General features: G+C 38.8%; 10 protein-coding genes across 10 annotated transcripts; 5 read left to right on the top strand and 5 right to left on the bottom strand.

Moving 5' to 3' along the window:
* Nucleotides 1-191: 191 nt before the first annotated feature.
* On the bottom strand, nucleotides 192-1,453 carry BATDEDRAFT_33608 (uncharacterized protein). Its single transcript, XM_006681379.1, has 5 exons — nucleotides 1,349-1,453; nucleotides 1,133-1,264; nucleotides 869-1,033; nucleotides 711-784; nucleotides 192-614 (listed from the first exon to the last, which is right to left on the bottom strand). The coding sequence occupies exons 1-5, from the start codon at nucleotides 1,436-1,438 to the stop codon at nucleotides 515-517; spliced, it is 561 nt and encodes a 186-aa protein (XP_006681442.1). The 5' UTR covers nucleotides 1,439-1,453; the 3' UTR covers nucleotides 192-514.
* A 6,376-nt stretch (nucleotides 1,454-7,829) lies between these two features.
* On the top strand, nucleotides 7,830-8,707 carry BATDEDRAFT_37325 (uncharacterized protein). The gene is made up of 3 exons (XM_006681404.1): nucleotides 7,830-7,893; nucleotides 7,985-8,284; nucleotides 8,361-8,707. Exons 1-3 carry the CDS (start codon nucleotides 7,871-7,873, stop codon nucleotides 8,602-8,604), a joined length of 567 nt encoding a protein of 188 aa, XP_006681467.1. The 5' UTR covers nucleotides 7,830-7,870; the 3' UTR covers nucleotides 8,605-8,707.
* A 345-nt stretch (nucleotides 8,708-9,052) lies between these two features.
* Nucleotides 9,053-11,719, bottom strand: BATDEDRAFT_20532 (uncharacterized protein). Its single transcript, XM_006681286.1, has 11 exons — nucleotides 11,691-11,719; nucleotides 10,767-10,821; nucleotides 10,520-10,651; nucleotides 10,246-10,416; nucleotides 10,120-10,168; nucleotides 9,900-10,041; nucleotides 9,734-9,835; nucleotides 9,568-9,664; nucleotides 9,451-9,502; nucleotides 9,300-9,374; nucleotides 9,053-9,207 (listed from the first exon to the last, which is right to left on the bottom strand). The coding sequence occupies exons 2-11, from the start codon at nucleotides 10,816-10,818 to the stop codon at nucleotides 9,117-9,119; spliced, it is 963 nt and encodes a 320-aa protein (XP_006681349.1). The 5' UTR covers nucleotides 10,819-10,821; nucleotides 11,691-11,719; the 3' UTR covers nucleotides 9,053-9,116.
* A 95-nt stretch (nucleotides 11,720-11,814) lies between these two features.
* BATDEDRAFT_13523 (uncharacterized protein) lies at nucleotides 11,815-13,049 on the bottom strand (the record flags this gene model as incomplete). The annotated part of the gene is made up of 6 exons (XM_006681257.1): nucleotides 11,815-12,018; nucleotides 12,074-12,174; nucleotides 12,250-12,374; nucleotides 12,435-12,652; nucleotides 12,723-12,848; nucleotides 12,909-13,049. 6 exons carry the CDS (start codon nucleotides 13,047-13,049, stop codon nucleotides 11,815-11,817), a joined length of 915 nt encoding a protein of 304 aa, XP_006681320.1.
* A 659-nt stretch (nucleotides 13,050-13,708) lies between these two features.
* BATDEDRAFT_91231 (uncharacterized protein) lies at nucleotides 13,709-14,167 on the top strand (the record flags this gene model as incomplete). Its single annotated transcript, XM_006681462.1, has 2 exons — nucleotides 13,709-13,746; nucleotides 13,825-14,167. 2 exons carry the CDS (start codon nucleotides 13,709-13,711, stop codon nucleotides 14,165-14,167), a joined length of 381 nt encoding a protein of 126 aa, XP_006681525.1.
* Nucleotides 14,168-17,762: 3,595 nt separating this feature from the next.
* Nucleotides 17,763-18,710, bottom strand: BATDEDRAFT_27080 (uncharacterized protein; the record flags this gene model as incomplete). The annotated part of the gene is made up of 4 exons (XM_006681309.1): nucleotides 17,763-17,861; nucleotides 17,931-18,203; nucleotides 18,270-18,494; nucleotides 18,591-18,710. The coding sequence occupies 4 exons, from the start codon at nucleotides 18,708-18,710 to the stop codon at nucleotides 17,763-17,765; spliced, it is 717 nt and encodes a 238-aa protein (XP_006681372.1).
* A 127-nt stretch (nucleotides 18,711-18,837) lies between these two features.
* Nucleotides 18,838-19,944, top strand: BATDEDRAFT_27079 (uncharacterized protein; the record flags this gene model as incomplete). Its single annotated transcript, XM_006681308.1, has 6 exons — nucleotides 18,838-18,921; nucleotides 19,001-19,138; nucleotides 19,214-19,259; nucleotides 19,341-19,442; nucleotides 19,520-19,592; nucleotides 19,677-19,944. 6 exons carry the CDS (start codon nucleotides 18,838-18,840, stop codon nucleotides 19,942-19,944), a joined length of 711 nt encoding a protein of 236 aa, XP_006681371.1.
* A 96-nt stretch (nucleotides 19,945-20,040) lies between these two features.
* On the bottom strand, nucleotides 20,041-21,061 carry BATDEDRAFT_91261 (adenosine 5'-monophosphoramidase; the record flags this gene model as incomplete). The annotated part of the gene is made up of 7 exons (XM_006681419.1): nucleotides 20,041-20,152; nucleotides 20,221-20,245; nucleotides 20,324-20,351; nucleotides 20,440-20,549; nucleotides 20,616-20,631; nucleotides 20,831-20,911; nucleotides 21,059-21,061. 7 exons carry the CDS (start codon nucleotides 21,059-21,061, stop codon nucleotides 20,041-20,043), a joined length of 375 nt encoding a protein of 124 aa, XP_006681482.1.
* Nucleotides 21,062-21,254: 193 nt separating this feature from the next.
* On the top strand, nucleotides 21,255-24,294 carry BATDEDRAFT_27078 (uncharacterized protein; the record flags this gene model as incomplete). Its single annotated transcript, XM_006681307.1, has 13 exons — nucleotides 21,255-21,429; nucleotides 21,522-21,616; nucleotides 21,717-21,784; nucleotides 21,856-22,102; nucleotides 22,175-22,291; nucleotides 22,374-22,634; nucleotides 22,707-22,769; nucleotides 22,875-23,077; nucleotides 23,147-23,148; nucleotides 23,327-23,618; nucleotides 23,684-23,966; nucleotides 24,028-24,129; nucleotides 24,202-24,294. 13 exons carry the CDS (start codon nucleotides 21,255-21,257, stop codon nucleotides 24,292-24,294), a joined length of 2,001 nt encoding a protein of 666 aa, XP_006681370.1.
* A 142-nt stretch (nucleotides 24,295-24,436) lies between these two features.
* On the top strand, nucleotides 24,437-25,467 carry BATDEDRAFT_27077 (uncharacterized protein; the record flags this gene model as incomplete). Its single annotated transcript, XM_006681306.1, has 2 exons — nucleotides 24,437-24,479; nucleotides 25,190-25,467. 2 exons carry the CDS (start codon nucleotides 24,437-24,439, stop codon nucleotides 25,465-25,467), a joined length of 321 nt encoding a protein of 106 aa, XP_006681369.1.
* Nucleotides 25,468-25,862: the final 395 nt, after the last annotated feature.

Here is a 25,862-nt window from a genome sequence, read left to right as displayed (position 1 = left end):
TGATGATTCTACAATGTATGACTTTATCAAAAAACCCAATTTTGATTCAAAACTATCGATTGATTGTACATGATATTGTATTTCAAAGAATCAAAATTATATTAATGTTCAATAGAAAAACAACGAATATTTATTGTTGATTTCAGACGCAGTCACTGCAAGATGAATGGTATCCCGTTTTACGTAAAAATGGTTGTAAATCGATTTTTTATTTGAAATGAATTAAAACTGGACTTGAACCCAATCACTGATTCAAATGGTATCCAAGAGTGTCCATGGCTGAGTTGAGCTATAAAACAGAAAAGGCTGAATACCGTTGTTCATTTCCATCTGACCAACTAGAGAAACAGTAGCTTAGATAAACCCCAAATGTACGTTGGTGTGCACAGATGTGGAAATAAAACACATTTGCCATCATAAGTAGAAACGATGGACGGAGATTTGACATGCCGATTTGTTAAAGCACAAAAGATATGTAAGTGGGATAAATACGAGTTCATGGATATCACTATATTTAAAGATAAACAGGTTTCACGTCCTGTTGACCAAACGCTGTGCCGCATGCTGGACATTTCCGCTGCCGTGAGCTGTAGATCTTGTCGATGCAATCTTTGCTGTTTACGATTCAATATAGCAATGCCATTAAAAACAAGGTTGGTATCTTGGAAAAATGTAACATTCAACACTGGTAAGCTCAAACAATTCCTTACCAAAACGTATGCATACACTTGAGCAAGACGTGACTCTTGAAGTTGTTGCTGCAACTTTGACATTTTAATAAAAGCTACAAAACATCAGGCCAAATGTAAGCGACAGAATCCAACACCATTCAATATTATCCATACATTAAACCATTTGAAATAGTTACCTTGTACTCCTCCAACTGCTTTAGTAAACTGGCGTCGCCTTGCGGTTGGGTGTTTGTCACTGTTTCCAATTTCTTTTTCAACAGATCCATTTGTTCCTGTAGCCTGCGTTTTGCATCCAGCTCATGTTCAACCAACTCGGTTTTTTGTTTTACAACGGTCACCAACTATATTTACATGACCATCAAAATAAATATATCAACTAAAAACTCGAGCTGTATCTGCAGGCCACTAAATAAGCTACCGAGACTCGACACTATGCATACCTGATCACAGCGCTGAGATGCTCTGTCAAATCGCTCTTTATACTGGCTCACTTGTTGCATTAGATCAGCGACTTTACGCTTTTCCTTCTCTAGCAAGGGTGCTTTTGCTGCTGCCTCCTTTTCCAATACTTGCTATAAATAGATAAACATGTTATATAAAAACAGTCGAACCAATTCAATAGCATTAAGCCAGTATATACACAAAGCATGCCTTACCAATTGCATGGACATGTTTTTTTCAATCTCTTCCTGCTTGCGAATCTGCTCTAATTGCTTATCAGACTGCCGTCTAAGCGCAATGCCCATATTATTATAAGTAGTACTTTGTTTGGAAAGCAGCGCAAACTTTTGCTCATACTTTGCTTTCTGTGTAGATCGTCAATACAATCAAGCCATTAGCCTCAACCATTCAAAACACGGTTATAAAACCATTCCAAATTTTAGTGAATTACCTCGGCAAGCAATCGCATGATATGGTCCTCCTTTTCTGCTAGATTAGTCACGCGCTTAGAATTCTGTCCTTCCAAATCTGCCCATGCTTTTCCAATGGTTTCAATTTCCGTCAAAAGTCTAGACTCGGTCTAATGAAAACAAGGTTTATCATTTATACTTTTGAAGCTGTAACCGTATCAGTCTTACCTTTTGATAATATTCACACTTTGTAGACAAATCATGCAACTTTTTGGTTTGATCTTCTAGCAAGGTTTTGGACTCGAGATCTATTGACTCGTACATAGTATTATATCTTTCAAGTTTTTCAGCAAGTGCCTGTCGATCCTCTTCCACGCTAGACAATCGGGCAGAGAGTTCGGCAAGTGCATCGTTGGATTGTAAGCTTTTTGCAAGCTTTTCAAAATGCTCTCGTTGAGCTTTAAGCTTTGTAATTTGATCTTTCAAGACTAGATATGGATTTTCCTGTGGATTTTCGTCAAAAAATTCCAAGAGGCCTCTTTCGCCGGAATCCGCTGCCAAGCGCATTTTTAACCGTTGCACCTCGGCTTCTAGTGTTATGATTCGATTAGATCTGGTGTCGGCAATAACCTTTAGTTCTTGGTGTTGCTTGATTTCCAAATCATCCTTGACTATCCGTTCGTCTAGTGTTTTTTGTAGAGCATCACGACCGGTACGAATTCGATGCAAATCCAGTTCGAGTTTTCGATATTCCGATTCAAGAATTTTGCGCTCCTTGGCTTCAATGGTACGAACTTGTTCTGTAAATACTCTGCGGTCGCTGTTAAGAGTTTGATTTTCCATTAAAATTCGTTCCAACTCGGTTCGCAGTGCTTCTTGCTGAGAAATTTCATATCGTATCTGTCTATCCATGTCAGCAATTCGTAGTTGGCTTGACCTAGCGTCTTCCAACTAATGGGATGAAAAATAAAGTGTTTAGTATTCAGACAAGTGGTATGAGAGATTGTTGAATAGTGAATTGTTACCTCGATCCGAAGTGTATTGAGATCATTTTGCAATAGAATACGGTCTTTTTTCAATAGTTGTATTTCGTTGAGACGAAGCTCTGCTAAGCGCATAGCTTCGACATATTTTTCTTCAGAAATCATAGCAGATGTTTCCCGTGATGACTAGACAGTGAGTTGAGATTCAAAAAAATATATCAATACAAGTTCAGGGGTAGTGAGTTGATGCCAATTTCAAATAGAAACAAGTCCAACATACAAGATTATTTGAGTTTATAGTATTTGGATTTGCTACACCATCAAGTATCCCAGTGTGTGTCGAGGCAGACGAATCGCCTGTGCCATTTGAGCCTGTTTCGACGACATTAGCCAGGCCAGATACACCTTGAATTTTTAGACGATCCAGTTTTTTTTCAGTGCGCCTCAACAATGCCTCGGTAGCTTCAAATTTAGCTTCGAGGGATTCTATGTGACCATGTTGTTGTGCAACCTGATACTGTAGCCGAGTGGTTTCGGTTGTCAATGACATGATGCGAGAAAGAGCAGAATCGATATCAGGGGATAGTTTTCCTTTTTTAGATATGATTAAACAGATGTTGTTGAGAAGATGGCTGATGGATAGCCATTGCTGGGTGAGTGAACGTGACCATGTGGATAGTAGAGAATGTGGATGTTTTGAGGGTGATGTTGAGGAAAGTAAATTAAGTTGAAAAAGAAGAGATGATGCTGCCGTTGCAAGTTCCGAATGTGAAGTATCTGACAAAGATGGACCAAGAAGTTCGGGGGATTGAGTGATTGTGACGAGTGTTTGGTGAATCTTGAAGCAAAACAACAACAAAATAAGTAACAAGATGATTTAAGCGAGAATGCATTCAAACACAACAGCGTACCGATTCAACAAATGAAGTGACGGAAGAGATGGCGGATTCTGCAGACAGTGCTCGTGATTCCAAGGCATTCAAACTATCGTTTGCTCTTTGTAACTGTCGTTGATATTCTTCCATCTGAGTCCATATTGCTTTTTTTTGAAAAGCCAGAATTGTAGCCTAATAAAAGTAGAGAGTTTAGAAAAGAGAACAAGTTTAAAAATAAGAACAAGTTTGATCTAGAATGGAATAGACTTGAAATGAAAACAGGATTGTAGATCAATATTCAAAGTTTTGAGCAAAGCATTGAGGTTTGAGACACTAAACAAAACCACAAGAACAAAGATAAAGTCATGAAGATGAACAGCAATAGTTTACAGCAAGGCATGAACTAGACAAGCTTCAACATGAACAGTGCATGAAACTGACCTCTAAAGACTTTGGATCCAAACCATCGTTATCGGGAGAATCAGTAGAAATTGACAAAGCAGAATGAGAAGCAGTAGCAAGAATAGGATGACGAGCAGCAAGTAGGTTAATATTATGAAGCACACCAGGAATAGCAGCAGGAAACGAAGAATGAGAGCCAGCAGCATTTAGTTTCTTGTTGGGATGTGAAGAGTCATTTGAAATCAAAGCATCATGAACAGTGTAATGCGATGATGTTGGACTTGACAGTGGTGCAGGTCGCTTTCGCTCGTTGTCAGCCATGAATAGCACCAACAAGCAGCAATAACTTGTTGAAAACTTGTTGAAAACTGACAAGAAAGTGAAGTTTTGAAGCGTGTTCAAACTTGAACTAAATTGTAATTTCTTGAAATAAATTCAAACTAAAAGTTTTAATAAACTCAAACTTTAGTTTGAGTTTGAATTTTAAAAGTTTTAATAAATTCAAACTTTTAGTTTTAAAAGTTTGAGTTTCTAAAGTTTTAGTTTTTAAAGTTCTAATCAATAAATTCAAACTAAAAGTTTGAATTTAGTTTGAAATTAGATTTAAAAGTCAAGTTTAAACCTAAATTCAAACTTTAGTTTGAATTTAAAAGTTCTAATAAATAGATTCAAACTAAAGTCTGAATCTAGTTTGAATTTCTAAAACTTGAATTCATTTCAAGAATTCAATATTCAAAACTGTTTTTACATTCCATCATCTCACGTGATTCTATACCATTCATTTTAAATTCATTTGAAAATTCAATCTTAACCAATACATCATGAACGGATATTCTGGAAACAAAAAGAACAACACCAAACAATCTTCTTTCTCTCACGAATTGGTCAATCCTGGAAATACAAAGATTTTATTTCATGGTGGATTGTAAGTAATACTCTTATCTTGGATAACTTGCATGGCTCATCTAATTCCTATATATGATCAACTGGTAATAGCTTTGCAGTAGCAGCATGGTTTCTTGCAACTCAAGCCGACATGTTTCATTTTTAAAGAAATAAAAATCAATTCAAAATATTGAATTATTTAGTTCAACATTTGAATAAACTAAAAGTATAAACTTGCATTAAAACACAAGAATGAGTGGATTGATCATCATTTCAACATATTAAAAAGTGAATTGATTTCCACGTGACATTGTACAAATTTGAAATGAATCTTGAAAGCTTTACACAAGAAATCAAGAATATATTAAAACAGTTTCTAAAATGTATTAAACAATTCATGAATTGTATAAACTATAAAAAATGAATTAAAAATGGAAATACGAGACTATTCAACGAGATGCGAATTACTGCAAGAAAGTGTTTTGCGTGAATACGGCAATAAAATTATTAAAATTATTTCAACTATTTGGAAACCATCAAGACTGTTATTGAAACCATTCAAGTTATCAAGACTGTTATTGAGACCATCTGGATTATTAAAACTATTATTAAGACTATTAAAACTACAATGTCTTCATTAATACCCATTCCATCTTTATCTTCTGGTTCACTTGGAATGAGCAACACTACCGGAACTACTGGACAGATACTGGACAACTTCAACTCTAATACAACTGCTCATCAGAAACAGGATGCTCATTATACAAACACCATGTGTCAATTAGACTTAAATCTGGCCAAGTCCAGCGACGACGCCATGTTCATCAAGCCTGCATGTCCAACTCATACTGGATCTACTACTATACCCACCACTCCATTCACTTCCATACCAGCTACTCCTCTAAGGAAACCACATTCTATATCTCACAATCCCATCATTTCTTCCAATGCATTCGGCATGTCCGTCACAACTCCCGCTACACAAACTCTGTTTGCTTCTGAATCTATTCATCCTTCTGCTACTCTCAAACCCTTTGAAGCTCCTGCACCTTATACCACCTCAACTGACGGTGCTTCACTGTTTACTCCTCAGCAAAGACTAGTCAAACCTACATCGGCTGCATTCCATTCTACTGGAGTTTTATCTCGCAAAAGCAGGCGAAACTATGCTTCTCAACCCACGCCCGAAACTCCAATTAAGCAAAGGAAACCCATCAATTCATTCTCGGCTGCTGCTACAACTCGAGCATCTACTTCTTTCTCTGCTAGTCACTTTGCTCTCTCAAACTATAACTCGGGTCAGCTTCCTACTTCCGGATTCAATCCTAACGGATATGCTGCTCATATGGATAGAAACGATCCAAATATACCTCTGCATACTATTCACTCACAACCTACTCAATTCTCTCTTGAAACTACTCCATCTACTCCAGAAACTGCTTCTTCATCAAAAAATATGAATCGTTACGCTAAAATCGGTGGCATGGTTGGATTGCCTTCTATTGGTCCTGCATCTGCATCCATAGCTGGTCGCTCAACTAAATCTTCTGGATGTTTAAATTCAAATCCAACTTTTGCATCCGACACTTCTCCAACTCAGTTCATGCATGGTTCCTTGACACCCTTGATTTACAATCAAGGTACTTCATTGACCGAATACACATTTGGAAACAGTTCCTATCATTCTCCTTCGTTTAAATCTGCAAGCTCTTCTAAAAAACATCGCAGTCCACTACGCGACTCGCCAATCAAATTCAACAAGCGATTGCATCTCTCGGCTCAAGATCTCTCTCCACTAGGAAAAATGGCCCTTCAGAAAAAACAATCTCTTGATGTATCAAAGGAAATACAGCAACAACTTCAACCTCGCGATAGTCATGAACTCAATTCACCGCTTTCTCCTAATTTCGCAAGACTGAGATGGCCATTGCCGCTACTAGACATTCCATCCACATCAATTGCCACCGCTGAATCACCTACTTCTTCTGACAAGTCGTCTAAATCCAATTTCTCTCTTGGTCGAATACAGGATTCGTCTCATAGCTTCACTCCATTCTCTACGCATAGACGTGCCTTGATTCCTTCTCGAGATAAATCTGAACAAGACATGGATGTGTCACCCGTAGCCTGGGCATCAATGGGTGCTTCGTGTTCAAGGCTTGCAAACAATCAAGAGCATATATCCCCTATTGCGAGTAAAAATAGATTTTCATTTGCAAATCTGGTATCTTCATTGGAACAGGATGCATGTGATTTCACCAAGGGATCATCAGCCGACTTTTTTTCATCTACTTTGTCTGAACTGGATGCAGATGAGTACACGGCAAAACTAACTGAAAAGGAAGCCATGGCATGTAAAAGTGGGAAAACGGACTTGACAGATCGATCACGGCACAACAGTGTTGAAAGTGAAAGCTCACCTGTAGACTCCACATTTCATATTTCTGGGCCCGTTCATTCAACCCGTCTGTTACCCGTCCCAGAACATCGCAATGGTGACTCGATTGTTCCTAAAGTAGGTGAGGATCTATCTACTATCCGACCGCTGTTTGAGCCTCACACTATAGCAAAACCGTCACGACTTCCGCGACCCAAATCATCCTTTTCTTTAAGCCAACCTACTGCTTCAAACGAATCGTTGTTTTCATCACATCGTGTACGAAGTAAATCAGTCAACCTGCATCCAGTGCTGCCCATCTCTGTGCTCTTGTCTCCCATTGCAAGCCCATTAAACAAAACATTTTTTGCAGCCATGCATGGTGACTCGGATGCCATCCAATGCATACAAAAACAACAAGACACGGCATTGGCGATGCAGACACAACACAGCGACGCAGATGCAAACAAAACGGAGCTGATGCCCATTGTAGATTATTTGGATAGCCATTTTGTAGTCATTGGCCGTATCGGAGGGGGAACATTTTCTGAAGCTGTAAGAGTGCGCTGTCTTATGGATGAGCGCGAATATGCTGTAAAGAAAACTCGACAGTCTTTTCAGGGACATAAAGATGCGTAAGTGACTCGTATGCTGAATATAGTGTGTATATGTTTCAATGACCCATTTTCTATGTTTTAGATTATTGAAGTTGCATGAGGTGGAGATTTGGTCAAAAATTGGAAACAATCCATGGTGCATATCTTTTGTCAGTTCATGGATTCAACACGGATTTATATATATTCAGATGGAACTATGCGAGACTGGAGAGTAAGTGTGCATGTGATGGCAGTTGTATCAATGCAATAGACTGTTGAATGCTGTTCAATTTGTTTTACGATACTCACTCATTATATTACAGTTTGGCGACTTATTTGGACGATTTTTGTAAAGATGAGCCAATGGATGAACCTCGACTGTGGCGGATACTAGCCGATATTGCTCGTGGACTGGCGCATATTCATCGACAGGGTATAGTTCATTTGGATCTTAAACCAGGAAATATATTTATATCAGCAGATGGCACATTAAAGATTGGCGATTTTGGTATGGCTGCGGTTGCACCCGTACCAAAGGGGGCTGATCGGGAAGGGGACAGATCGTATCTTGCACCTGAAGTGCTGACTGATTCCTCTGTTGGATGTTCAGCAGATATATTCAGGTAACTCCAATTTTTACCACATTTCAACTCACCTTGCCATCTACTCGAATCTAACCTTTTGTACATGTCAAATTAGTCTTGGGTTGATTTTACTGGAAATTGCTGCCAATATCATTTTACCAGAGAATGGTACGGTTTGGCAACACCTTCGAGAAGGTGATTTTACTGATATACAAATGGACCGATCGCCACCCCTGACCGACTTTATCAAAAGTATGATGCATCCCAATCCCAATGTGAGACCAACGATAGAAGATGTACTCCAACATCCAATTCTGGCGTCATTAATTCGACCCATACAAGACACGACACCCTCTTGATACCTTGACCCTACATTCTATACATCCTTTAAACCCAAATTGACGTATACTCTATTTACAACTCCATTCACGTAAAATAAAACGTTTGTATTTATCTTGCTGTCATGATTTCGTTGACTTTTTATCTTTTCTTATTTGGTATACGCAATGTCTTGACCCTAACGACCATGATATGGTACAATGATATTCAAACGCTTGTTTTTGTATGCGGATGCGTTGGAATGTTGGAGTGGATTGAATCCATTCTATTATTGAAACGTGTCGTTGATGTAATGTGACACCATAATGGTATTCCTTTAACATGGATACACTATCAGCATACTATCAGTATATATTGATATCAACTTAAAGATACTTGAAAGAATCATGTCATGAGCGTTTTTTTTGATCAGGAAATATTGGATAGGTAAAAAAGAATGCAACAAGGTGTGACACCTATAGGTCAGGTAGATAAAATTTTGTCTTTGTTATCGAGACGGAATATTTAAAGAAAATAGTATTCGTCCGAGGCTTTAAATGCCTTCCATTCGCTGTCCGTACTCGCGCTTAACAGATGCTTCCTGGGATCGCAGCAGAGCATCTGCTTCAAGTGGAGCATCGTCACTACATCCCATAATACGTAGCAAGTTAGTATACAGTAAACACGACAAATATTTAAAACAATAGAAATCAAGTCAATAGCGGTGTATACTTACGAGCTAAGCTTTTCGGTACGATACTGTTCGTAAAGAATGTCGTGAGTAACTTCTTTAAGATCCTGCAGGTGAGAGCTAAACAATGTATACATTGCAAACATTAGTCGACTGCCGTTATCATCATGCATAGTTGTAAACAGTATCAACTTGCTTGAGTAACATGTAACGAAGCTTTGAAAAATCACAGTGGCGAGGATTATCAACTAACATTAAATCAATCAGTAAGATATTCTAGACCTATACACTGGAAACAAGTGTTTATGCTTACCTTCTACAATACCCCACGGATACTGTCTACAACGCACTCGTCTTCCGGCAACAGTCACCTCAGCCTCGGCACCAATAACGGTAAAGGGTAGTAGCGCCTAAATGAGCAAAACCAGTCAACATACTAATCCAACATGCGAGACAAATAGTTGAAGCAATAAGCTTACGCGCAGCTCGTTGTTTTCCTCGACGGTTTCCTCATCGTCGACTTCAGGGTCAATAGGAAAATCATAAATAGGGATTTTGTAGTGGGCAATATCTTCCATAATCTAAAGCCAGTCGTACCAATAAAAGTCAGCATTGTGATGGGTGCAGTGGGTTGAATAAAGACACGAGTTTGCAAATTATGATACTTGCCCTTCGTTTGAAATCAGCGAGCTCGGGTGGAGTAAGTGAGTCGGCTTTAGCAATGACAGGAATCACATTAGCGCGAGGACTGAGTCGACGCATAAACTCAATATCGACCTCTCTAAGTCTAGATGGTCATGGCAATTTGAATAGACAAAAGGTTAAACAATCTTGAAAACATTTGCAACAGTCAAAGTATTCTTACGAATGGCCAGTGGGTTGGATAAAATACAAGACTGCGTGGATCCGATTATCTAATCACAAATAATATTGGTATGATAAGCAATCAAACCACATTGCTCTTTGACTTCAAGGTTCACATTAACACCACCTTGGGATTTAGGATTTCTCTTGATTCGAGACTCCTCGGCCAAAATCTCGTCATACTGATGTTCAATGTGCTGTAGAATGGCATGGAAGCTATTTTCGTTGTTGATGTTGTCACCAAAACCTGGCGTGTCAATGATTGTCAATGAGAGTTTCATGCCATCCTCCTCCATTTCTATTTTTTAAATTATAAATGTAGTTTTATCAGTGGATGGTTTGCCATTTTATCAAAATGAGAATTTAAACCAAGGCGTATAATTTGATAAAGTATGGCATACCGATAGTAGTAGGATTAATCATGACCGTCTTTTCCATGGCAGCAGTCTCAGCGTCGGGGACTTCACGGGTAGGCAAGACAGGATTTTCACATAATGTGTTTAAAAATGTGGTCTTTCCAACACCAGATGGACCTAAATACACCCAGTGAAATGGCCATGATCAATAGATATCAATTGAATCAGTAAATACAGATGAACGTATTGTTTTTAAAATATGACATGATAGAATTTAAAAACAATAGCATACCAGCAACCATGATGGTGAAACTAAGACCCTTTTTGAGGTTCTTGCGGCGCATGCCCTAGATATAGAATAGAACAGTATCAGATTGGTCTTGAAAGTAGTTGTATTGAAATTTAAAGACTGCACTCTTGTTTTTTGAACAAAACACAAACGTGTAGTGTAGATAAAGTGGAGTTGAATTGACAATGCTAAACCCCAATATCTGGATTATTGTGATTGTACAATGTATGAGTATAGCAAAACAGGAGAAACGGGAGGTTTAAAACTATAGTTTTTAGACCATATGATGGAGATGGATTTTACGTGAATGTGTAATCATAGAATGAGCAAGTACAAGTAGAATGGACTAGGACAAGAGTAGTTGGGTATTGAATGATAATGTGTAGAATGAAACTGCAGATCAAGAATAGTATAACACAACAAGTGCCTATTACTTGACCAATGAAATGCGTGAATTGTTTTACAAGACAGTGATGATCATTTCAATAAAACAGGAATGAGGCGTCCAGTTGATCAGTTCAAGACAGAGAATTTGTTATCACGACATGAACAAGTCTAAACCAAGAAATCAAGTCATATGAATATAAAGCAGTGGAATATATTGAAGCAAATCAACTGAATGGCATTCAAGAAATGTAAATAGCATTCCAGATTGAATCCACACTGTAACGCCTCATTCAAATCTAACGATAAACACAATACTATTCATAACAGTCTTTAGTAAAGTATTGTAAAACAGTACTTTTTAAAGTCATTATACAGAATAGAACAAGACTGTTGTATGAAAGCAAGAGTTGAATGAAATGGCATGAATGTTGTTCAATATTGTTCAATGTTGTTTAGTGTTGTTCAGTGTAAACCTTTAAAGCATTCGTGCACACGCTTTAATGAAAACCTATTATTAGTACAGTATGAATGATGGCTTACAGGAGAGCGCTCTTGAGCAGGACTACGGGACATGATGACAGATATCGTTGATGTTGAAGCTCAAATTGTCAGCAAATAACCCAACACTATATCACGTGTTTTACTCCACAATCAACTCGACACTTTATTCCTTGTCTTGTGGCTGGATCTTGTACGCTGGCTCAAAAGGCAAAAGTTTGCCAAAATAAAAATGTTGAACTACAGGAAACTTGTGAAGAACTTCTGCCATGTACATTTTAAGCATTCCTGAATTCACTTTGGACCACAGCATCACTCCTGATATATCATATAGAATGGGAGAGTGTTCATGAAATGGTCCAGTCTTGACCTAGTTCACATAAATCAGTCGAGAATTTATCAAAACTATTCTACACATGTGTTACCTGATGGATATAATCAATGCATGCAAGATACAGATACTCTTTGGAGAAATGCGTTACAATATCCTTTTGTACAATGGATTTTGGCTTGATTCGCGAGTGGTCTAACAGTTAAAAATAGTGTAATGTCGATTGCATTAGTCAACGTGTCGAGTTGAATCCAACTCGTTTGTGATTACCTAGCAACTGTGAGCTTCCCCAAAAATACGGTAAAAACTGATGATCATCCAGTCCCCATACACCATGACTTCCAGCTGGTTCAAGCATATACACTCGTTGCAATCGACGAACTATCTCTAAATACCTTGAATTCAAAGTTGTCAATGTTAAAGATTCATACAATCATCTCAATAATAAATTATACCTTGTAAACACTCTGAGAACTAATGCTTGATAATCTTTTGAATCAAAAAGATCCAACAGTTCAAGTGAACAGAGCCAGGCAACAAATGCCAGTTCATGACCACTGCCATAATCAATACGAGTTCCATCACCAAATCCATTGGCTAAATACGTTGCAATCTCCACTTTGACAAATGTCAGATTAGATGGTAAGATCTGATCATGCAATGACTCTGCCTCCTAAACAATAGACAGTCATCTTGAAGTTTAAATCCGAATTGACGTATACATTACAATAACCCAAACTTACAGCATGCAGTCGCTTGGCCCAACTACGAAATGCAATGTTTCCAAACCGTTGAGGAGTGACTTCTGGAGGGATTTCGTCAATCCATGAATCCAGCGTATCCAAGATTTGAATAACTTTGAATACATTCTAACTCATCATATTGTCTATTAGAAACAGTAAAACAAGTCTAGTTTATACTGTACATACCTTGGAAATATGACATGAATCGGATATTTTCTTGTTGGCAACACTCTCATTCAAGCACTGAATAAAACACATAATTCTCAAATAAGCCTCCGAGTGAATCCACTGCTGTAGAGATTCCTGGTCAGTGATTCTCTTGGACATGGGTTCAAGAGGATCTGTTAGAGTAGATATCGGATGTAGATAAGATCGTCTTCCAGCAACCCTAGGAATATGAATAGTCGAAGGTTGTCCTGAATGAGTTACAGCAAGTGGAGCTGATCCTGGAGCAGGCATGGTTGGCATAAGTGATTGTGGATTGAACATTTTCAGTAATAACTCGATTGCAGTTGATTTGATAATTGTTAATCTTCACGTCAAACTTGATTAAAATAATCCAATTTTGTGACAATTCTTTTATTAAAAAAACTAAATCTTTACATTTCTATTAAACATGAATTCTTGAACATGTTGAAGAATCCAAGTTTAATAATAACTTGAATCTTGTCAAATATTGTATAAAACTAACTCAACTTGTTTTTATTTTACGTGAATACAAATTTAATTTTCATCAATTAGTTTCACTTTAACCCTTTATTTTCTGGCTCAAGTCTGCCATGGGGTAATTATATGATGAATACTAAAAGTGTTGATTGGTTTTTATTGCAAACACCATGTTTTGTATTGCAGTTGGATTGACTCACATTACTGAATGGCTTGACCTTGAATCCACTCATGACCATCTAATGCATTCAATAAATGACGTTTGACACTTTGATGAATATATTGACTGCTGTAATGTTTCAACTAATTCGATTTCTTTAATGTGCTATTTCATACAAAGTATTCCAGCCTTGTTCAGGTATGTTTTATAAAATGTCAAAACTCTGCATCACAATGCACTCAACTCATGTGTCTTCACTTTCAATTGTGTGTATAGATGGTTATCGACCAAATATCCAAAAGTCACTTCAGAATGTATTGAAGATATTCCTCAGTCTGTAGGAAATACTATTGTTCCTGTGGATACTACTTTACCCAATCCCAATGGCACTGAATACGACAATCTTTATCTTGATATGAATGGTATTATTCATCCATGTTGTCATCCAGAAGACAAACCCGCACCAACAACTGAAGACGAAATGTATATTGAGATCTTCAAATATATTGATCGGATCATGGCCATTATCCGTCCTCGCAAGGTGCTCTACATGGCCATTGGTAACATGTTTTACTTTGTAATTTTTCCTACACTGCTTGAAACTGCTTTCAATGCTTGATGTAGTGAATTCTGCGATCTGAAAGAGTAGGGTTCAGTTCGATAAGACTAAATGCATTCACTGTACTGTAATCAATCGTTAGATGGAGTGGCTCCTCGTGCAAAGATGAATCAACAGCGCTCTCGTCGTTTTCGTGCAGCTCAAGAGGAACAGCAAAAAAAAGATGCCGAGGACCGTATCCGTAAGCAACTTATGGAAGACGGTCATACCCAGGCTGAAACTGTCAAAAAAGCTCATTTTGATTCAAATTGCATTACTCCTGGAACCCCGTTTATGGACCAACTGGCTATTTGCTTGCGATACTACGTTGCTAAAAAATTAAGTGAAGACGCTGGATGGAATGGATTAAAAGTCATCATCTCTGACGCATCGATTCCTGGCGAGGGAGAGCACAAAATCATGGACTATATTCGTCGTCAGCGCAATCAGCCGGGATACGATGCACAAACTCATCATGTACTGTACGGACTCGATGCCGACTTGATCATGTTGGCATTGGCAACACATGAACCTCATTTCAATATTCTACGTGAAGACGTGTTTTTTAAAGATGGCAAGCAGAATGGCTGTTTTATTTGCGGAAAAGTAGGCCACATGGCCTGGCAATGTACTGGGAAAAAGGCAGACAATGCCAATCAAATAGCTGAAAAAACAATTGCTACAGGCGAAAAACCATACATCTTTTTGCATGTCAATGTTCTGCGAGAATATCTAGAAGTAGAGCTGTCTGTGCCCAACTTGTCATTTGAATGGGATTTTGAGCGTGCAATAGACGATTGGGTCTTTTTATGCTTTTTTGTTGGAAATGACTTTTTACCCCATTTACCTTCTCTTGAAATTCGTGAAGGTGCGATTGATCAGTTGATCAAGCTGTGGAAACAGTATCTTGACCAATGGGGTGGTTTTTTGACAGACTCGGGCGATTTGGAGCTTAAGCGTGTCCAAGAACTTATGATTGAACTTGGCAAGGTAGAGGATGCTACTTTTCAAAAGCGAAGAGAGGAAGAGGAACGTCGGCGTCAGAATCGTATAAGGCGCAAGCAGGACACAAAGAATCGTTTGGAAGGTCATGGCCGCAACAATCGTGCTGAATCCCACAAACGGTTTCCTACTGACGAACCAATCGAGATATTGGAGCAGATGACAGACTTGGAAGTATTACCTGTACGTGGAACTGATCCCAAAAAACGTGGGGATTTGAATCGTAAAGCGGTAAAAATAGCTTCTGGAACAAAAAAGGAAAATCTGGCTGCTGCAGAAGTGCTACGTAATCGTCTTGCTGCAAGTAAATCTGCGACCCTTTCTGCAGACAATTCCAGTAAGCCCGATCAAGATGCTGCCGTGGTATCTTCTAAAAAGTCTGCTTCTGGAAAAAAGCGTACTGTAGACGAAGCACAGGCACTATCTGAAAGCGACAAAGGAGATACCAGCACCAAGACTCAATCCACTAGCGATCATTCTTCAAAACGTGTTGCGATGGATGCAACCCTTGATGGTTCAGACAACCCCATCGAGACGGACGAGATGGAGGAAATAGTTGTAGAAAGCACAAGTGTGGCAGCGATCCCTCCCAAACCTGTCTTGGTTCCAGTTCCTGTCGAGGCAGCCACGCCGACAGCTCAAGTTGATTCAGATGATGAAGCGCCAGCAGATGATGTCAGACTCTGGGAATCTGGCTGGAAACAGCGGTACTATCGCACAAAGTTTCAAGTGGAGCTTGACGACACTAGTTTCCGAGAACAAGTCGTCACATCCTATGTTGAAGGACTTTGCTGGGTTCTTAAATACTACTACCAAGGTGTCCAATCGTGGAAATGGTACTACCCATACCACTATGCTCCGTTTTCATCCGATTGTGATTTTATTGGTCGACTGGATATTAAATTTGAACTCGGTACACCATTTCTACCTGTCGAGCAGTTAATGGGAGTGCTACCAGCTGCTAGTATGCAACATATTCCTCCGCCACTAAGACCACTCATGACGGAACCAAGTTCAAACATTATCGACTTTTATCCAGTTGATTTTCCAATTGACTTGAATGGGAAAAAGTACTCTTGGCAAGGAGTTGCGTTGCTGCCGTTTATTGATGAAAATAGGCTTTTGAAGGCGATTGTACCAATATACAATCAGTTTAGTGAAGATGAAAAAAGACGGAATACGCTGGGTCATGAGATTGTTGTTGTAGGTGCAACTCATCCATTGTTTGATGATTTCTGCGGGCTATATGGACACGGTGGACATACCAAGGTAAATTTATATCAAATCATTTGGCTATCATGTTGGTTTCTATGTAAATCTAAAACTCTTGTTTTGACATTTATTTTAGATGGTGCCGTTGGATCCAGTTAGAAGCGACAAGTTTTTTGGCTTTGTTGAGCCGGAAGATACATTTACAGCACCAGGAAGTAGTTTCGAGTCACCGCTTGAAGATTTGGGTATGACCGCTATTGAAAGTAACAACTCTCTTTCGGCAAAATACTTTATGCCTGTGACGCCTGCAGGATACAAGTACCTTGCACGACTGTTGCCCCAAGTACAGTTTCCCAAAAAAGTCTTGGATGAATCCGATCGACATGCTGTTCGTGTAGGATATAATAGCCAGCGGAATGGTCGCCGGGGAGGTAGTGTTCGTATTAACCGCGGAGGTGCACAGAGAGTTACTGGAATGGGGCCTGGCAACAATGGCCACAACGGTGGTGGGTATGCTCATTCACGTGGTGGGTACAATGACCGCAATAGTCATCGTGGTGGATACCAAAATGGGCAACCACATAGAGCTTTGCATGCATCGAATGGATCGAATGGATCGGAACAGCCATATATGGGTGGTGGTGGTTATGGATCTTATTCAGATCATGGTCGTAACCTATCTGGAAACCACGGAGCTGCATACACTCCATCCAACTACTCTTATGGAAACAACCAATATGAATCACAGTCGAATTATTCAAACAATCCTTCTCGAGGTGGACCGCCTTCGTATGGAAACAATGGTAGATCGGGATCATCTAGAGGAGGGTACAGCCATCATCAGCAGCAAGAGCATGGACATGGCCAACACCGAAACCAGTATCAACAGTCAAATTATGGCGGTGGGTATGCTCAGCAGTATCCAGCCTCTGAAGGACAGTTTGGCAACAACCAGCCGCAACAAGGAGCAGCAATTGTAACCAATTTGTTGAACCAACTGTCGGGTGACTCGCATGGTCAACATCGTCCACCGCAACACGAAGGGTATCAAAATTCATGGTCATCGTATGAAGCACCGCACAACCCTGCTTCTCGTGGTGGTCATCATCCTCATTCTGCACAAACTTCACAACATCCAGCAGGCAATATTGGATGGAACCGAAATGTGTCCAATGGACAACGTGGTAGAGGATCTCGTGGTGGTCGTGGATCGCATCGCGGCCAAAGATAGTTTTATGTTCAAAGGATATTTAGTTTTGTTATCATTCCATAATAAATTCTTTATTTTTGATTACGCTATTTCCTATAAAGATCAAACTGGGTTTTGAAGTGTCGTAAACATCTCTTTGAAGCAATGGATTCAAAGTGATATTCTTGATTTCGTATTGCTGAATCTAGTACTTTATGTTTTGCGGCGGGTAAGATGATCGTAAATGACAACCTGAAGATGCTCCTTTGTCAAAATCTGTGTACGACTGGTATTATCACCAGGACGAAACTCCTAAAAACATAGTTTAAAAGCCAATCGACTACAATTTAATTTCCACAGTCCAACACTCGATCCACTTACCCTTGGATCCACATTAATAATCTTTCGATCTCGTTTGTTTTTAAACAACAATCCGTTCTCATTATCAGCAATAACCTGAAAGTTGGGTGTAGCATTACTCGTACATGTTTGAGTTTCCCAATTGTAAAAACTCATATCACTTGGTCTAGGTTGAAAAGTTTTTGTGTGATTGAAATAAGGTTCAAAGTTTTCAATCTTTAACCTATGTGAATAGTCAATGTATCCACTTATTTCTTGGTCCTTGTTGTTTTTTGTTCTAATAAAAATAATTGACTGTAGAATAGGTTGATTGTTTTAGCAAGGGATTGAGATGGATCAAAAGGATTGAATCAAACTTACAGTGAGTTTTCCACTTCGATTGGCTTCTTCACGTTCAGCAAGAGCGTGAAGAAACGGATACTTGCTTTGGTCTTTGCCAAATGAAGAGAGGACATTTGTTGCAAGTCGTTTAGAAAGACGAAAGTTTTCGGCAGCCTTTTTACGAGATTCAAACTCTTCGCGTTTGAGTGGTTCTCCAGATCCTCGATAACCTAATTCAACAAGTTGTCGAGCCAGTTCCTTGTCCTATGTATTTAAACAAAGGTTATAGAAATGAATGGTTGTACAAGAATCTTTTGTAACGACATTCATTAAAAGATGAAAGAATTGGAGTTGGAATACCTCGAGATAAAACATATCCAACGACGTAATTTGACTATCCAAATACTCCTCATAGGTTGCAAACTCAGTGACTGTGCTGTCACCAGCACCATTAACCAGGTCAGAAATTTCGTCTGCCATGACTTGAATAGATAAATGTTTGCAGTCGTTTAGTTTAAAGTGGTCAAAATTCAAAAGTTTATTATTTCCTGATGGTGTGTTGAATGATATCAAGCCATTGTAATAAATTCAATTTGACTGCTTCAATATGCCAGTGTGTATAGAATGCGGCGATCCAGTACCCACACTCTATCTAGACTATGGAAAAGGAAACATCAAACTCGTTCACTGTGTAAGACCACTTATTGTTCTAGTTGACCCTGCATTCAACTGATTAACAACTTCAACTTGACTACACCAAATACATAAAGGAAACATGTCAAACCTTTGCAGACAAATACCTTGAATATGACTTTGTGATTGTATTTATCGATATGCTGTTACATAAGCGGCCAGTGTATCGTCACTTGATTTTCAACAGGCTAGAATACTCGAGCATAGGATATAATGTACGTCAACTGGAATGATTCACTGTTGAGCTACAAGTATTGACATGTAAACTGGCCTTATGAATCCGCATCTAGAGTGGACTAGTCAAGCTTGGGATTCTCTTGGTACTGTTTGAAGTATGTAAGTATGAGCATCCAAGTTGATTTATTTTTACACGAAATCAAACATTAACAGCTTGTATATCTATTACAATGACAATAGATATGAAATGGTTTCGGCTGGATCGCATGAATCGAGCTGTTGCGCCAGATAATGTTGCACTGCATATGCAGTATATATATATGTTGGGTGTATGTACAATGGGTATGTGTTTAAACTTTCAAGATGAATCATCACTGCTTGTCCAGATTCAAGATTCAACACTGACTATCTACAATTAGAAACTGTTTGTTTCCATTTGGGTGTGAGATTGGCTGTTTCTGTACTGTTTCCGGGTAGACTCGTTTTGAAAAAGTAAGATTCTAGAGTAGGTATTTACCCATTTAATTCCGTATCCATCTAACCCAAACCGTTGTGCTGGTGTTTGAATGTCACTAGTTATAATGAGCTTTCCATGTCGCTCATTCTATCGAGTTTTGGTAAAATCCTTCTTATTGTCATGGTCATTTGGGATTATGGCCAATTCGAACCATCAATTCTTGTCAATCTACTTGTTTTTACATCCAACATTGAAGCTCTTGCCGTGTTTCTCAAAACCAGTATACCCATTACAGGGATTGTAATAGGATGTGGCATTGCGTGTAAACTTGCAGTGCAATATTGCATTCAACTACAGGATCCTCATATTGAACTCTCGTTCATTTAAAAACAATCTTTGATCATATTCGTCGATAACATGACAATGGTGAGCGAAATGAAAAGGCAAGACTGCTTGATAAATCACAAGGCTCATTGACAATGATTAAAGGTTGGCAATTTTCCCACTGATATCCTCGGCAATTTTAGCGAGTTCTGGCTGGGAAAGACTGGTAATAGGCCAGTTGATACCAAGTCCAAACTGCTCATCCTTGGGACTAATTTGGTCAATTTAGATTAGCAAATGTTTAGATTCTGTCTAGTTTGAAGCGTATTGACAACTTACATGACATGAAAGTGTACATGATCAACTTGTTTGATGGGTTAATGATTAGAATTTATCAAGCTTATCACCTGGTAGAGATCATGGTTTGAATCTGTTTATTTACCTTCTTGATGGGCAAGTCGACCATTGTTCTAATAATAGATTCCACAAACCAAGCGAGTATGGAATGAGTGCAAATAGATATCAACATTCCAAAATTACAACGACTGAAAACAATACCTGGAGAACATTGTAATTTTCGGCTCCGAGTGCTAAAGCGACCTTTTTGATAGCTGGACCAATAGCAGCTAGAGCATCGTCAGGAACTTGATGGACAAACTGGGCATGATCTGATTCAAGTCAAAAATAATCAGTACTGTAGTTTTACAGCCAAACATGGGTTTGATTAAACTTACATTTGGGAATAACAAGCTATTGCAGCAACGTATTGAGCCAAAACAAATAGCTTAGATTGGCATTGATGTACTTGCAATCAAGAATTCAAAACAATATTCAGCCTGGCACTACTTACAACCTTTAACCATGGAGTTATACAGTATTTGGTTAGCAAACTGGGGTGATACTAGCAGATGGTCGAATAGATTAACAAATAATGAATCAAGATTCTTACATGGCCCTTGCTTAATGGATTGATGTCAAGAAAGGCATAAACAAGCTCATTTTCAAGCACCTTGTAGCTGGGAATGACACCCTATAACAATAAAGTGTGAGTGTATTCTAAGTTGTATATGCATGTCGATATCCATGATTGATTCCAGCATTTTGCTGAGATCGCTGGCAATCATTAAAAAACTTGAACCTTGATAATCTGACGAGTTGTAGATTCAAAGACACAAACCATAATTAGTATGCTGTATTTATCCTATTCAATCAAAGCAGCAATACTTTACCTTGCAAAACAAGCAACTGGCAGACATTTAACTTGGAACAATTCAAGAATTCACAATGGACAACTTGGAATAGAAAAGAATTGGCTTTAACGCGGTTGATGTTTTATCGAATAGAAACCTTCAACTATTCAAGATATTGTCTGTATGAGTAACCGGACGCATTCTTCTGTACGAAAGACTTGTGATTTGACTGGAACTCCTATGAGTGTTTCGTCAAAATCACCAAAACTGCATCAGCAATCGTCTTATTTAACTTCTACTCGCTCTGATAACATTGAACACCTTCGCTCACTCATTGCTTCTCAGATTCGTATCGATGGTAACTTGTATTTTTATTATCTTGAAATACCACTGCTCTGTAATTATAACCAGTCTATCAAATCAAATCTTGAGCATATTATTGTCTTGTAGATTTACAAGCTGCTGTTGCTCCGCTCGCTAAACAGGAATTAAAAAACAACATAAACGGCTCTATTCCAGTATCTGGAGAAGAACGAGAAGCTAAAGTGTGTAATACCATATATATGAATTGTTGTTGATGGCTGTTTAGCATAATGCAGCTTTTATTACTGACGTTTATCCTGTCATGACATGTTTTGAATGCAGATTCGAACTGCCTTGCAATCATCTGGATTAATTGACCGTTTGTCCGACCAGCTGTATGGACGAATTCAGTAAGTGTGTATCAGCTGTTTGAATTGATAATAAAATACACTTGAACAATAATTCTTATTAAACCATGTAGAGCAGAATCTAAAAGTCCTCAAAACTCCATCGCAGAGCCGCCACCAACATCTGGTATTGAAACAAAATCCACTGCAAGCACACATCATGTATCTCCTTGTGTTGCAGATATACCATCCCATAATGTAGCTCCATCGATACTAGAAAAACCATCGTTGGGTTCAATGCGAGCCAAGCGCGGATATAGGTACCTGCATATATTTGTAGAGCGTGGACGAGCATTTATCGGCGATCAAGAAATCGAAGAGGTACTTGTGGAAAATACATACTAAACACTATTAGACTATACACTTGTATTTATTTGTAACTATTATTTGTAGGATCCGACAAGCTTGGTGTCGATCCATTTATCTTTTGGAAACCAGAGATTTGCCACACCATCAGTTATGAGTCGGATGGAGCCACATTTCAATGCCGAGTGCTTATTTGAACTTCCAGTAAGCAGTTGATCAGTGTTTTTATTTTTCATGGGAGTTGTTTGCTAAAACCAATCACATACTCGATTATTTTTTGATTTAGCTTAAAGAACTCAACATCCTTGCCGATTCACCACAACCAATCCATATCGTTGCTATTCGAACCAACGCATCGCAGAAAAGAATCGTGATTGGTGTTTCAACGTTGGACTGGCGCAAGGTGTTGTATTCTGGTACATCAACGCTTGTAGCTGAACTCAAGGAAATCTCTAACCCGGAGATGTCGACCGGTGTGATTGAATGTCGCATTGAATTGTTTCCTGCACAACTCTATCTATTATCGCGCGATGAGGTGCAGTTTCATGTGAGTATTATTCCATGATACTGAACTTGTCCGGTCTTGTGTATCTCGAATGATTTAAATCTCTTTATATAGGTACAACGCGATTTACGTCGTAACTCGGAAGCAAATCGATTGTTTTTTTTATATGCAAAACAGGTCATATCAATCGTATAGCATAATACCAATGTTTTTATGTTGGATATTACAAGGGTGCTTACCATTATTTGAAAATGTCAATACATCACTTTATGAATTATTTAGTGGTGGGCCGATTTTATTCAGATTAGGCCGGGACATATAGATCGATTGGTCAAGATATTTGCACACTCTGAATCTGGAAACAAGGAACCAGTGACCAACTTTGTATCTCCATTAAAGTGTCGATGGATAGAAAGTCCTCGTCATGCAGCCCGTTTTGTATCACTGATTGGACTGAATCAACTACCATCGATTGGAAACGCTGGGTAAGTTTATCTAGCCAAGCATGTTTTTTTAAATCAGTACATTTTGTACTTATAGTGTACACATTCTAGTGGTAAGATGGAAATATGGCAGCAACTGCACACTGTTTTAACAGCCGGACATGGGGATGTGCACGATCATGCACTTTTGTTGTGTAATTTATTTCTAGGTACTTGGATCTCTTTGTAATGATTAATGCATTCAAGATTGGTTTAAAAATGCGCTACTTATCAAAAGGGTTATGTCTGTAGGGTTTTCTCTTGATGCATACGTTGTGCTTGGAACTGATAGAAACAATCTTGCATACGTTTGGGTAGCCACGATTAGCTCAGTTGGAAATGTTTCATTTTGGGAATCGCTTACAGGTGCCGAGTTCAAGCAAGCAGACAATCATCATTTTCGTACTGTTGGCTGCTGTTTCAATGCAGAAAGCTTTTACGCTAATATCCAAGCTTCTGATGCAGCAGATCGAATTGATTTTACATTTTTAGATCAGTCGAAATGGAAAGAAATGTCAAAAGACGCATTGGCCTCGATGAAGCAGTAAGTCATTGTCTTGAAATTGGTTTGAAACCAAGATTTAACTTGCTGCGTATTTTGTGATACAGGATTAGTACTGTAGCATCATTGGTTCAAATCGGTCCATACAGTTTAAACGATCCACACACTCAAGAGGTTGAAATGGAGCTTACATTACAACAATACATTTCACACTATCGTGAAGATCACGGTTTGACTACAATGTGGGACGATGATCTTGCACATCTTCTTGGACAGTCTCTATGGACATGTGAGAATCAGAAATTAATAGGCCAAACGAATGTTGGGTCATTTTCTGATGATTTCCATACAGGAATCAAGAGATCTATTCCAGAAGGACACACCTTCAAGGTATTGTAGATCTAATAGTATTAAAATTAGTTTATTTTCAACCAACATGTGAACATTCCAGGGGTTTCCATGCCAGTTCAACCACTGCCATAGCACAAAAGTGTTTTCGACATTGATTAAAACCAAATCATGCAAAGATATAGCGCTCACTACTGGAGACAAGGTAACGTTGAGTCTGTATGGTTGATAAATAGGCTCAAGTTTGATAGATTGAGACTAAATGGTTTGTATAAAGGTACGATTTTCAGTGCGAGTCAAGATCTTTCCGTATGCCGACACAACAATGGTGTGCTGGGTGATGTTGGGAGTGAGATATCAGTCCATATAGAGTGCATGCACAGAAATGCTCCAAATAAATCTCAACTTAAAGTTGAACTTGTAGATTCAATTTGTGAGACTATTTGAGTCAAAATCTGCTCCAGTTTCTTTTTTTTTTTCTTCCCTTACAAACTTATTTCAGTCTTGTTAAAATGTCTCGTCGTCCTGAAGCTGCTCCTGGAACCAAGGTTTTTGGTACGTTGTTAATATGAATGGTTGTTACTGTTCCTTGCTTGATCCATCTTGTTCCACTCGCTTTTCTCTGGCTATTGTGTACATTTATTGATTTGTCCAGTCTGTTATGGTCTTGTACTATCCACACCATGGCCATGGCACTCTACCCTATCCATGTATATGTCCTTGTAAGAAATCTATGGTACATAGAGGGATAGTGATGTATTGGCTGTATCAAGCTATACCTTTGCCTTGGATGGATGGGTGATGGATGGATCTGTTTCTAGGATTAGAGCAAACTCTGTCTTGTCGATACTTTTCCTATCTCCTCATGGTTTGCCTTTTATTGTCTGCCAGTGACTGTTTGAAGAATGGTGCGTTTAGGATTCACTGTACTTTTGAATCCTATGTCTTTATGAGACTCCAAGACTATCGAGCGTTTTTTGCTTATAGTATGGTTCGTTTTCCTTTTATTGTCTTGACCATCTACGCTAGTCTCCACCTTACTTTTGCTGTGTCCATACATATCACCTGTTTTTGCCGGCAGGCTAATCCTCGCATTGGGTGATTTTCACCAATGGGATTTGTCTGAACTCGAAACTATTTTTGTTTGCTTTTTTTGTAATTAATCTCGGGTCCCCTACTGTTACTAATCATCCACTTTTACTATCTTTGCTGTGTATTACTGAATTGGAAACAAATTCGACTTTTGATCATCTTGACTCGTACAGTTGGTAACCTCTCATGGGGAACTGACAACAACTCTCTCGCTGATGCATTCAGCCAATTTGGTGAAGTTGTTGACTCTATCGTTCTCAAGGATCGTGAGACTGGCCGTTCCCGTGGATTTGGCTTTGTCACCTTTTCTTCTCCCGAATCTGCCAGTGCTGCTGTAGATGCCATGAACGGCCAAGACCTTAACGGACGCAACATCCGTGTCAATCTTGCCAACGAGCGTCCCGCTTACGGTGGTGGTGCCCAGGAAGGTGGCTTCAATGGTGGTTATTAAACACTGATCGTTTTTGACGCTTCATGATGTGTGTTTCTGCGTGCCCTTCCGTTTTCTGATCTTTGTCTACCTATAAAAGCTTGTTTGCGTCTGGTCTTGTCGCTATGTCCCTTTTCCTCTTTAAACCACCCATTCACACTATTTGCATTAACCTGCCTACCCCGAAATTACTTAGTCATGGCCTTTTTCCTCTACCCATATACATGTATCTCACTTTGATCGTTAATATGTTTATGAAAGCTATACTTTTGAAAAAAAATCTTGTTATTATTTAATTATCTGCTTGTGTACTGAATATTTATTGGCGTATTCAACGAGATGCAGTCTTTAACTGGTTTGCCTTTTGCATGTCGATGTACAGACGGTCCTTGGTTTATGGATACAAGATTTGTTGT

The sequence above is a fragment of the Batrachochytrium dendrobatidis genome, assembly GCF_000203795.2.
Source record: "Batrachochytrium dendrobatidis JAM81 unplaced genomic scaffold BATDEscaffold_12, whole genome shotgun sequence".
NCBI classification, from domain to species: Eukaryota; Fungi; Chytridiomycota; class Chytridiomycetes; order Rhizophydiales; genus Batrachochytrium; species Batrachochytrium dendrobatidis.
Note: the sequence above shows the minus strand (reverse complement) of the source record. Positions and strands in the feature narration are given on the sequence as shown.

Bases quoted from the DNA above. Each gene is read 5' to 3' on its own strand.
- BATDEDRAFT_33608 (XM_006681379.1), bottom strand. From the start codon at position 1,438: ATGGGCATTGCGCTTAGACGGCAGTCTGATAAGCAATTAGAGCAGATT. The intron at 1,034-1,132 runs GTATGCATAGTG...ATGTAAATATAG, and splicing joins CATCTCAGCGCTGTGATCAG to TTGGTGACCGTTGTAAAACA. The intron at 785-868 runs GTAACTATTTCA...GATGTTTTGTAG, and splicing joins AGCAGTTGGAGGAGTACAAG to CTTTTATTAAAATGTCAAAG.
- BATDEDRAFT_37325 (XM_006681404.1), top strand. From the start codon at position 7,871: ATGGAACTATGCGAGACTGGAGA. The intron at 7,894-7,984 runs GTAAGTGTGCAT...ATTATATTACAG, and splicing joins GAACTATGCGAGACTGGAGA to TTTGGCGACTTATTTGGACG. The intron at 8,285-8,360 runs GTAACTCCAATT...ATGTCAAATTAG, and splicing joins TGTTCAGCAGATATATTCAG to TCTTGGGTTGATTTTACTGG.
- BATDEDRAFT_20532 (XM_006681286.1), bottom strand. From the start codon at position 10,818: ATGCGCCGCAAGAACCTCAAAAAGGGTCTTAGTTTCACCATCATGGTT. The intron at 10,652-10,766 runs GTATGCTATTGT...GGGTGTATTTAG, and splicing joins TTTCACCATCATGGTTGCTG to GTCCATCTGGTGTTGGAAAG. The intron at 9,503-9,567 runs GTAAGCATAAAC...ATTTAATGTTAG, and splicing joins TCCGTGGGGTATTGTAGAAG to TTGATAATCCTCGCCACTGT.